This window comes from Octodon degus, unplaced genomic scaffold (genome assembly GCF_000260255.1).
Source record: "Octodon degus isolate 3935 unplaced genomic scaffold, OctDeg1.0 scaffold00234, whole genome shotgun sequence".
Taxonomy (NCBI): domain Eukaryota; kingdom Metazoa; phylum Chordata; class Mammalia; order Rodentia; family Octodontidae; genus Octodon; species Octodon degus.
The window spans coordinates 1,617,912-1,630,618 of record NW_004524810.1 but is presented as its reverse complement, the minus strand read 5'-3'; the positions used below and the strand labels follow the sequence as shown (position 1 = coordinate 1,630,618).

Below are 12,707 nucleotides of genomic sequence, written 5' to 3'. Positions count from 1 at the left end.
TCCCTCCCTCCCTCTCTTCTCTCTCCCCTCCCCTCCTCTCTCTCTCTCCCCTCTCTCCCTCCCTCCCTCCCTGCTCTCTCTCTGCTCTCTGACTGCCACCCAAGAGCAGCTTTCTTCTACAACACCCCTAATAGCATGATGGCTTTGCTGCCCCACAGCCCTAAAAGCAAAGCAGCCAGATGGCCACAGACTGAGACGTCTGCATCTGTGAGCAAGAGGAGCCCTTTACGCCCCTGAATTGTGTGTCGGATATTCTATCGCAGCAACAGAAAGGGGAGGCGCGCAGCGCAGCCAGTTCCCCTTTTCACTGTTTGCACCCTATCAGTGGATCTGTAGCTCTACTTCAGCCACATGTTCTACACTTCCTTTCTTTGTTGTTGCCATGTGAAGACACTGACTTTGTGCATATGTGTTTGTGTGGGGGATAAACAGGAGTTAGGAATTTCTTTATATCCACAACATAAAAGCTTAAGACACAATAAAATCGGGGCCGGGGAGATGGCTCAGTAGAACAAGCGCTTCCCCAGCAAGCGCAAGGCCCTGAGTTCAACCCCTGGTTCCACGAAAAAAAAATTTCTCTCGTAGCGTGTTGAATCATGCTAATTTTCTCCAGAGAAAGGGTCTAAACTACGTACCCACAGAACCGACGGCACTTAAAGCCCCCAGATCCCACTCAATGGAGTAAATTGGATTTTATAATAAAAAAAAGATCCAATAAAGTCACATGCAAATTCATGTCAGCAGACCATTCACACAGAATAGTACATGAGATCTACACATTAACCTACAGGATACGAACATGAGACTGTGAATCTGGAAGTTATATGTATATATACACATTTGAGAGATGTATCAGTGTTCACACTGAAAGAAAAAACAAATTACTGCTATAGTAAACTTTCAAATATTTAAAGTACACCTATGCTTGATCCAGAGGGTAGAGTCAAAATTAGGTGTTATAATTCTGAGGATATATAGAGATGAGAGAGACAGATAAAAGAAAGATGGGAGAGGAGAGAGGAGAGAGGAGAGGGGAGGGGAGAGGGGAGAGGGGAGAGAGAGAGAAAGACTGCCAAAAATATGTATACATGCTTCACGAAAAGAAAAATAGCATGAACCTTGGTCTTAACCATCCAGCAGAAAAGTATAAAATTGAGGTACTAAAAAGGAAAGCCATATTAATATGCTGAGCTGTAAAAGGTTCAAGTCAACAACTTCTGACACTGCCAGTCTTGCGGATAACCCACTACTATCATGGACTACCAGACTATATTGGAATACTCTGCTGAATTCATGCACCTACAATGTACGAATGGCAATGGAATACACATCTCTGACCAAAAAAAAAAAAAAAAAAGGAGATAAAAATAGACCATTTTGTAGTGGAAAAATACATATCTGTGTATACACAATAGTGTGGATATACAGCTACTTTCTCTTAGTCCACTGAGAAGGTTTTGAACTATAGTCTTTAGACAAGATATCATCTCTGCATCTTGTACTAGGAATAACTACTACGACGACAAGAATATGCCATGTATTAATTATTGTAACTGTACTACTAACTTGTTTTGAAACTATCTCATGGCTACTTCTTTCTCAATAAAATTATTAAAATATAAAACAAAGAAAAAGAAAAATAGCACGATTTTTTTTTCCAACAGATGGTGTTACCCTCATATAGGGGACTCTAGAAGGTGTTGTACGTCACAGAAAACCCACCACACTGCCAGCCCCTAGAGAAGAAACTGAAAGTGCGTGTGCAGCAGTCTCGATGACCAACGTTACCCAAGCAGCAGCTCATTTCACTAGTACATGTCTGAAGCTCTTATAATTACACAGGGCAAAGGTAACTGCATGATATCTCAATAAATTTAGTATTGAAATATTTATAAAAGTACTTTTCCTGAAGTGTGTGTACATTTTTGACACTTTCTATAGATATGCATATATTATCACGTTAGCAGTTTAAGCCAAAAGAACTGCACTGGTTTCCTTAGTCAGTAATCAATTCCCATCCTTTATAATTATGCAGAGTAGATGACTACTTGTGAAAGGGGTGTTTATGTATAAAACAGACTACATTAACACATCAATGCGAGTTTCCATCATTTTATAAAAACAAACATAAAAATTTAGATGAATAAAACTATCAGGAAAAATAATTCAAACATATACGAAGACACCCTTCACGTTATTCACAATAAATAAGGAAGTGGGACATAGAAACTATTTCTAAAAGATACGGGTTACACTGTGTTGGGCCCCAAAGGGAAACAATACGCTGAACATCACTTTAAAAAGCTATCAGAAATAGGAAAAAGCACCCTACCAGTGTACAAAGTTACGACCGATATCCCAGTTGCTATGCCTTAAAAATAAGAAAAAAGGCCAAGAGCAAAGATAAGTAAAATGAATACAAAGTAGAGATTATCACATAAAATTTGAGTTCTAACATCTAGAAATGTTAAGAGTTGGCTGAGTACATAAGAAATATTCATAAAGGACAAAAAGGATACAAATAAGGAAAACTCTGATTTATGGACCAAAATGTGGAGTCCAACATTTAAATGCTGAAAGAGGTAAGGTTAGGACAAATAAAAGAACTACATCCAGGAAACAATGAAAGCACCTGCTAGACCCACCACAGGCTATAGGCTGGAAACAGAAATAACTTACCTCCTTGAGCTGATCAGCACTGCCCCATGATGCAGACCGCTGATGCGACCTCTTCTCTGTCCCTTCCTCTGCCCAACAGCTAGGCGTCTTTAAAATAAATATAAATTAGAAAAAATAAAGAAATTTCACCCTCTTCCTAATCTCTATTAACTACAACATAATTCAAATTTCTAGCACATACCAGTTATAGTGCTAAACTAAAGTCCTTTAAATGCTTAGATTTTTATGACCCCCACAAAAAGCTTAAAACACTTCTGTATTTTGAATTAGACATTGACATTTTGAGTCATCTTGCTCAAAATCTTTGATATTTTCACATCAACATTAATAACAAGCTTACCAAATTCAAAGATTAATTATAAAGGCTTATTAGTATTGTTGTTGTTATTGTTGTTTTTTACACAGACTAGCCAAACTGAACATAAAGTAGCACGGCTACTAACCACAATGACACAACTACCACAGAAGCAGTGCTACATAACTTTCACATCAAATGTATAACTAGGCTCAGGGCTAATTACAGTACTCTTCTGGTACTTGAGAAGGAGTATTATGTTAGTATCTTTTCTGGAAACATATGAGACATCTTTATGTTAAACATAGTTATTATAAACTATGTGCAATGGCACACGCCTGCAATTCCAGCTACTAATGAGGCTGAAACAGGCAGATTACACATCTAAAGCCAGCCTGGGCAACCTAGGAAGACCACGCCTCAAAATAAAAAGGCCTGAGGATGTAGTTAAGTAGCAGGTCAATCCCTACTACTGCAAACGAAAAGCATATATAGTCATTACAAAATTCAATGAAAAAAGGTTAAACACAATAGAATTTAAACTAGAACACTGTTTTTACTTAACCATTAATAGACATAGTATCTAAATGTAACACTAAATTACAAATGTTCTAAAATAGTAAGAAAAGAAATTGTATTTAAAATCAAATAATATTAAAATATACTGCCCTTAATAAGAGACAATTCAGTGTAATGTAATTGAAAGTTAAAAAATCACTATTTAAAGACAATGGGTAATACTTATCACAGTAAATATAGCTTTAATTTTTTTAATTTTATAGCAAAAGAAGTCATTTACATTGAAGCCTCTCATAAGAATTTACATTATAAGCTCTTAGAAGGTACCAGTTCTATTTTACGCAGCTTAAAATATTGAAGCTGTTTAAAAAACTACAATCTCTTAAAGGCAATGATACCCCAAAACTGAATGTTAGTTGAATAAGTATAAAGATCAACTGCTTAAAGAGTACACTACTGATGGAAGCCGTTCACTTGAAAGAACACTTTACTTAGCTGCCAAGCGTAAGGATAAGCACACAACAGCAAACACAAGCGGCTTGCAAAGCCTAGTATTTGTGAATGTCAATCCTAGACAATGCATGCTAATCTGAAAATAACTTAGCCTTCTAAATGATCACCTCCTTAATAATTTATTGTAAAGTTATTCAACTGTAACAGTTTTAGTCAGAATTTTATTTTGAAAATCTGTATGCCTTAGTAATTTCGCCTGTCGAGTAGCGCTGTCCTTGGCAAGAAGCCCCCGACCAAGGATCACAATCTACGTAGCTCAAAGGTCCACTCACAGAAAATGAGTGGGGCTTCCGCCAGGCCCTGTACTTAGTCAACAGCAACGTTCATAACATTGCTTTAATTTTGTACAATCTAACTTTTCAAAGAATTTGTATTTCTGACTGAGAGATAAGTCAATAGCTGAGGAATTCTGCAGCTGCTTTAATTATTGCAAGCTTGCCAATGGCAAACAACCCAATCTGAGGCTTGCTATCTCAGAGCACATTCTTTCATACTAGCATTCTTTTCTTGTTTTTTTTAATAACAGCTTTACTGAATTGCAATTTCTTTACACAAAGTTAAAAAACTTAAGTGTAAGTAAATCTCAGTGGATTAGCACACTGGTAAAGCTGTACAACCATGATGATAATCAAATTCAAATCAATTTTTTAACCCAAAACAAAACTCTACCCACTAGCTATAAATTTCTCAACCCTAAATCTAGGCAACTATTGAGCTAGGCTCTGTCTTCATAGACTTTCCAATCCTAGGAATTCTTAGTTTTTATTCAAAATAGTCCATGTGTCAGGAATAGTGGTACATGCCTGTAATCCCAGCACTAAGGAAACTGAGGTAAGAGAATCAGCAAGAGTTCTAGGCCAGCCTGAGCTAAAATGGTGGGGTTGAGGCCTGCCTGAGTTGCCTAGAAAAACTGTCTCAAAACAACAACAATAATAACAACTACAACGAAAACATGATCACAGTAACAATAAAGGCCAAAGAAACATATCCAAAGAAATGGCAATCCTTCCAAGCGAACTCTACCACTATACTGGAGTGAAACTAGACAGCAACAGTAGAAACATACTTAGAATACCACTGGGCATGCCTGTAATCCCAGCACTGGAGGCTGAGAGAGGAAGATCACTGCGAGTCTGAGGCCAGGCTAGGCTACACAAACAAGTGCAAGGCAGCCTGAAATGCACGGCAAGATCCTGCCTAAAACAAAACAACACAAAAAACACTTCCTTTTTTCCTTCTCTTTTTCCTTATCAACTTTTTTGGGCTGGCCAAATAGTTCAGCGGATTAAAGTGCCTGCTTAGGCAGACACAGGGGCCAAGGGTTTGATCCCCAGGCCTGCCATGCTGGCCCTGCCCCCAGAGTGCACTGAGACACAATTGAGACTGGGCCTGGGGGCGCTGTGCCTGCCATCCCAGCACTTGGGAGGCTGAGAACAGGAGGATCACTACGAGTCTGATCTACGTAGTGAGACCCTGGAGACCCTGTCCTAAACACACACACACACACACACACACACACACACACACACACACACACTTCTTTTTCATAGAAGGCAAACTAGGTGATGTTCAAGCTTCTGTATCTGACTTCACCTAACATTACAGTCTCAGGCTGCATCCATTTTCTTACCAGGGCCTTAAGTTTATCTTTATATACAAATACCACACTTTCTTAATGCATCAGTTTGAAGATGGACATATAGGCTGTTTACCTATTATAAACTGCGCATGTGCTATAAACATGGGTAATACCACAGAGGTACAATGTTTTAACTCCTTCAGGAAGACACCCAAAAGGAGAATATCTGGATCAAATGGAATTTTATTTTTAGGTTTCTGAGGAATTTCACTTGTGGCTATACCGATTTACACTCTCACCAACAATAAAGAAGGGCTCTTTTCTTCCCACGGCCTCTCCAGCATGTTATTGTTTCATTTCTTGATAGTATTCATTTTTCTGTGTAGAACTAGACTCTTAATGTTTTATTCACATTTCTAAGGTGGCCAGGCAGCAGGGGAGATAGCTTGGCAGTTTAAGTGCTCGTCTGGCAAGCGCAAGGACCTGGGTTTATCCCCGGTATTGCATGTCTGTCATCCCAGAGCTGGGGAGGCTGACACAGGAGGATCACTATGAGTCTGAGCTGCGTAGCAAGACCTTGTACTAAATAAACAAAAGCTTAAAATAAAATAAAGTGGCCAGTAATGCTGGATATTTTTATGTATTTATTGGCCAACTACATTCCACTTGTATTTCCAAGTATCTATTCATTTCAGGGGTCCACTTTTTGATTGGATATTTAAATTGGGGAGGGTCTAATTTTTTTTAAAGTTTTTATATTCTAGATGTTAGTCCTTCATCAGAAGAGTTCCTGTTGATTTTTTTCCCAGATGAATGTGATTCCATTTGTGGTTTCTTGGTATTATTTCTAGAAAGTCGAGATTTTATTCAGAAAATCTTGTCTACACCTATGTCTTACAAAGTTTTACCTCATGGGTCAGTCAAATAGCTCAGCAGATTAAAGTACCTGCAAGCAGGCGCAGGGGCCGGGGGTTTGATCCCAGGGCCTGCCATGCCAGCCCCACCCCTGGAGCCCACTGAGATGACAACTGAGACTGGGCATGGTGGCGTGCACCTGTAATCCAGCTCTTGGGAGGCTGTAAACAGGAGAAGCACTATAGGTCTAATCTAGTAGTGAGACCCTGAACACCCTGTAGACCCTTCCCTAAAATACGAGAAAAAAAAATAAAAAAAGGAAAATAATCCCATGAAATAGCAAACAATTTTCCTTTCATATCACCAAACTGCCCCTTCAACCAGTTATTCTGTATATAATCTAGACCAGAATTTTTTGGGGGGACCTCAAGATGCCTTCAGGGCATTTCTTTTTTTGGCGTGAGTATCTGGGTTTAAACCACAGTGTCCTGAGCCCGACTGCTTTAAGCAGGTACTTCAACAACTGAGCCAACGGGCAGGCCCCCTAGACCAGAATTTTTAAAGTGTTATTTATAACCTTTAAGCAGATTTCAACAGCAAGCTCTTCAGCAGGGCTACAGGAAACCCAAACAGCTGTATCAAGTGTGACTTTGGTCAGGAAATGAGTTTCTGATAAGAGCAGTAAAACTGAAAGTTTTCTGTTCTTTAACTATTACTATAAGGGGTCCATCGTCTATAAAGTATTCCCTAACCAAGCCCCCTTTCAGCATGGGAAAAAGGGCTTACGTATCATCTCAATAGCAAAGAGTTCTTACATTTTCGTTTTGAATTAACTAGTTTTATTCAATGTCAAAGCCAAATGCTAAGCACTTACTGTAGATCTGCTCAAAATAGACCAGTAGGGAAAGACGGTAAGATGCTAGCATTAAAATGCTACTTGGCGCTAATGTATCAATTTTTGGCATGCTAATGTATCATAGTTCAGATTCTGAAAATTAAGATAATAAAATACTTTAAAAAATCATCTAGATAAAGAGAAGCCTCTGCATTCTAGAATTTAATATAAAATCTAACATCCCCTTTCTCATCCCTCAAGAACACAAGCTTGTTTTGTTTGCTTGCTTTTGGTTTTTGAGACGAGGGACTCACTATGGGGCTAAATCCTGGGCTGGAGCAATCTCCTGCCCTCTCCCAGCTCAAAGAACACAAATTTTGAAATCTCTCTTCAATCCAACAAAAAGAAGCCAAGAGCCGTGGAAGACATTGAGACCACCAGATGCGGTGGCACACACCTGTCATCCCAGCACTCAGGAGGCTGTGGCAGGAGGATCACTGGGAGTTTGAGGCCAGCCTGGGATAGACAATGAATTCCAGGCCAGTCTGAACTACATCCTGAAACCCTGTCTCAAAAAGACAAAAACAAAACAACAATCAAAACAAAACCAGATTTTTCTAAGAAGCTATAATCCCAGAACATACTAAACTACTAAATTTCATAGATAAAATTCTTTATGATCCAGGTAACAGATAATTCAGATAAGATTTACACCACATTAGAGCACAAGGAAGGAAATGTTGCAAAACCTTTGTATGAAGTATACTAACCCAAGGATTACTTCATGAAAAAGAAAATATCCAGGCTTCATGATACTCAATACTAATATCAAAATATTAATAAACATTTTATTTGTCACTATGTTTATTTTGAATCTCTGTAAAAAAAAAAGCATTTTTCTACAAATGTAGTCATGGACTAAATATTAAATAATTAAGAAATTCACTACAGTTGGTTGTGGTTAGACACACACAGACACACACACACACATACACACACACACCCCACACACAAAAGAGAAAAAAATTCACTACAATATAGAGTCAGAACAACACATTCAGTCATGGCATTTCTCATGCAATCTCTCCTGAATAATTTTTTTTTTAAATCTAGTAAATTAAACATAAGCGTTTGCTGTATATGAAGCACACATGCTTCATAGCAAAATTCTGTATGTAATGTCTAGTGAGTAAAATGCTACAGGAGACAAGAACAAGGGTGAGGCATTTGCTGTTAGAGTGTTAGCATCTATGAATTCAAAAGAGCACATACAACAAGGAATAAATGGAAAAGAAAGAGAATTACTTTTTGTATAATATACCTGGAAAACCGAAGGAAATTACCTGAAAATTTATAAGAAACAAGTTCAAATTGAAAATTTGTCATGAAAATAAATTAGAAAGCAGCTAAAGATCCTAATCACAAAGAAAAAGACAAAACAGGTATCAAGTTATTTAAATAGGTATCAAAATAGTTCATAAAAAATGTTCTGATCACATAAGAAATTTTAAAATGTTCTGAAAGATAAAATATATCCTTTCCTTGATAAGATACACTATGTAGACAATTTTACATTAAATTTCAATTGTAATATAACACATTCTAAGAGGAATTTAACAATGCACTTAAAGTTTATCAGAAGGATAAGGAGGGATACCCATTATCCATCAAACAGAAACACCAAGTTAAAGACATGACATCAAGTATTTTTCCACCTCAGCAGCTATGCATTTAAAAAATATATTTCTACAGATACAGAAAGTATCCCAAAACATGTAGCCTCCTCAAAAAATGTAGCTGTTAATAGTGATTATATTAAGAGGAGGTAAAGGAGTCAGTGGCTATTATTCATGTCCTTCCAAACTACACAGATTATTGTACCACTAAAAAGGATTATTTTAAAACAAAATCAAATAAAACTCAAAAATATATGTTGAAATACTTCTTTTTTTTCACTTTAATGACAGTAATAAAAAACAATATGAACGCTACTGAATTGCACAACAAGATGACGGGACATTAACAATGGCTATTATATTGTACCTCTTCACAGGAGTTGTTCAAATTACCAGATACAGGCAAGTAAGACTGATCAAATGTAAGCGCTGGTTTTTTCAAAGAACTAACAGAATCTTTCACCGTGGCAGCAGTAAAAGCACCCTGAGACAATTAAGGAAGGTCTATAATCATCTGTAGAAGAGTAACATCACGTCTTCTAGATTAAAGAACCTTTCATACGAGATGACTTGCTGAAGTTGCGACAGTAGTGCTCTGTTCTATAGGCTGCTTTGGATGGACTACTCACAGAAAAATTTGCTTCTCACTGTATAAGACAAACAAGATTAAACTCTGTAGCACTAACCAAGCATGGTGGCACACAGCTGTAATACCAGCACTCGGGAGACGGAGGCAGGAGGATCTCTACGAGTTCAAGGCCAGTTGGAGCTATACAGAGAGTTCAAAGGCAGCATGAACTACATAGCAAGACCTTGTCTCAAAAAGAAAACAAACAAACAAATAGAAGATCCTACAAAACGCAAAGGTCAAACATGACAATGAACTATTAAGATTTGTTTCTAAAAGTTCACGGGTTAATTAAATGAATGACCAAACTGAGGAGGGAGGGACTTCTAGTAGTTAGTTTTTTTCTCTTTCTTTCATTCTATTTTGATATTGATTTTTACGTCCAAATTGAATTTTTAGAAAGTCTTTAATACAGAAAAATAGCATTATACTTTAAAAGGTCTATAAGTTTGTTTAAAGTGGATATATTTTGCATAGCACAGATTTGGTTATATGATAGCAGCCACAACCAAATGATTTAAAACTACCAGACTTAATTTCCTGCTTGTACCACGTACATGGGGCAGCCCGAAGGCTAGCTATGCTTTTCACTGTACCCAGAGGGCTGGGGTGGGAAGGAGCACTGCCCTTCTCGCCAGAGGGACTGCACCACCTCTGTGAAGTTCCCAAAAGCAAGTCTCATGGCCACACTTCAAGGGCTAGCATGTGCTAGGAAAAGAGAATGCCAACGTTTGCAAATAGCTCCCATCACTACTATGCCCGGGATAGGACAAGAAACAACCTGCATTTAGACTATTTTTGGCATATAGACTCTTATTGGCATATAGACTATTTTTATGTTTGACCACTGTACAAAAAAAAATTTAATTTCCTGTTTAAAACACTTTCAGCCATAGAATTAAAAATTTGTCCCCAAACTGTACTTCACACCATGGGACAAAGTGTGATGAACTACTACTATCTGATCACAGTGAATTTAACTGCAACTTAAATTTTAGAGTTGGTAATAAATTTGTGTTTAAAGAGGTTTCAAATGCAAGACTAAAGTAATAAATTAACGCACAACTCCACAAATGATTTCTAAAGTTTCTTTCTAGTAAAGTTAAGCAGAAAATTCTAATAAAGGCAAGGATCCATTGCTTGAGTGGCCTTGAACCATGTGATGGATCAGGGCTGCAGAGACAGCTCAGTGGCATAAGCACCCGCCTGGCAAGCGCCAGGTCTGGACTTCAGTCTCCAGTACTGGGAGAGAGAGAAAAAAAAAAAAAAAAACACCTTAACATGTGATCTCTAACCCAGTGTACAGAACACACTTATAATTCTAGTTTCAGAGCAGGCTGAAGTGGGAGGATCTCAATTTCAAGCCCAGCCTGGCAAGATCCATCTCAAAGAAAACAAAAGCTGTATCTTTCAGCCCTCAAAATGATCGCGTGACTGTGGCAATCAGGTACTAAATCTGGCAGTAAGCTGAATTTACCAAAAAGGAAAATCAAGGCTCAGGTTCACAGTGTTATGGCTTGTGTCTAGTTGTCCCACAAAGCCTCATGCAGTCCTGGGTTGGTTTCTGGCGTTTGTCATTGATTCTTCATCCAATCTGGCACTGCAGGTGTGGGTGCTACACCCTGGGCCTGGGGTGGGCAATCTGCACTACAGTGTAAGGAGGGGAAGAGGCTGGCTAGTTGCCAGAGCTGCCGCCACTCTCTTGCTCTTTGCTGCCACCATGAAGGGCTGCTCTGTGCCATGTACCACTATGCCTTGGATCCAGCCGAGTACAGACTAAAACTTGCACTAACTGTGAGCTAAATGAACCTTTCCTTCCTCACCAGCCGAGTACAGACTGAAACTCACGCTAACTGTGAGCTAAATAAACCTTTCCTTCCTCACTTTTGGGCATTGGGTATTTTGTCCCAGTAAGGAAAAAAAGAGTAAGACACACAGCAACTAATTCAGTGAGCCAATTCAATTATTTTTAACATTTTCTAAGGAATATTTCAAACAGAACAGTTAAACACTAGGGGTACGATCAGTGGTAGAGCACTGGCCTAAGACACAAAGACCTTGAGTCTGGGCTCATTTTTAGTATGGCAAAAACAAAAACAACCAAAACCCCTGCTTGGTGAATACCCATAAAGATAATGTGCTCTACAAAATATTTTTGTATGTTTGCATCACCACATATCTATCTGTTGATACTTGGTATATCTCAAAGTAAGTTTCCAGACAACAATATATTCCACTACACACCTCAGAGTTCAATGCTTTTCACTTACACTGTATGTTTTTAAAGCCGAGAGTCATATGATACAATGCACAAGTATATATCAGGGTAAGTTCTGCTGAATACAGTCACACTAATAACATAAGCATCTTTCCATGTATATAATTTATAGCTCACAAAAACAAAAGTATAACTGTGGTGACCAGAGGCTGGAGGAAGGGACTGGAGATGTTGGTCAAAGGACACAAAATTTGAGAAACAACAAGATGAATAAACTTAAAGGTCTACTGTACATCACATTAATTAGAATTAAAACCAACACAGGACATATGGGTAAGCACTGCATAATGGCATTTGGTCAAAGACAAAGCACATACACAAAACAAGGGACCCATTCAAATCATGACAGAACTGGAAAAAGTCCTATTAAGACCTTGCACAGGCTAAGTATGCAATCTACCAGTGAACAATCTTACTAAAAGACCTGAAACCTGACAAAGGGTTGAGCCTTTATGAAGAACAAACCTATATCAAAGATTTCTGAGTAGATGGTAATTAAGAACAGCATTTAAGACTGGGGAGATAGCTCAGTGGTCTAAGCGCCTGTCTGGCAAGCGCAAGGACCTGAGTGCGATCCCCTGTACTGCATGCTGTGCCAGCAACGGCCCTACTCCCAGGCACGCTGAGCTGGTCACCAAGTCCAGGCATGGTGTCACATGCCTGTAATCCCAGCACTGGGGAGGCTGAGACAGGAGGATCACTACAAGTCTGAACTGTGTAGCGAGATCCTCTACCAAATATATAAATAAATAAATAAATAAATAAATATTTTTTTTTCAAAATATAGCATTTAATTTTAAAAGTACATTATTGTTGAGCTTGTGATACAGCACAGCAGTACAGCACTGAC

General features: G+C 38.3%; 1 protein-coding gene across 1 annotated transcript in view; it reads right to left on the bottom strand.

The window, feature by feature from the left end:
- Glcci1 (glucocorticoid induced 1) overlaps positions 1–12,707 on the bottom strand; it is an 84,299-nt gene that overhangs the window by 34,072 nt on the left and 37,520 nt on the right. The window contains exon 3 of the mRNA XM_004645643.2: positions 2,680–2,766. Coding sequence (XP_004645700.1) covers positions 2,680–2,766 — 87 coding nt within the window. The remainder of the gene's footprint in view (positions 1–2,679; positions 2,767–12,707) is intronic.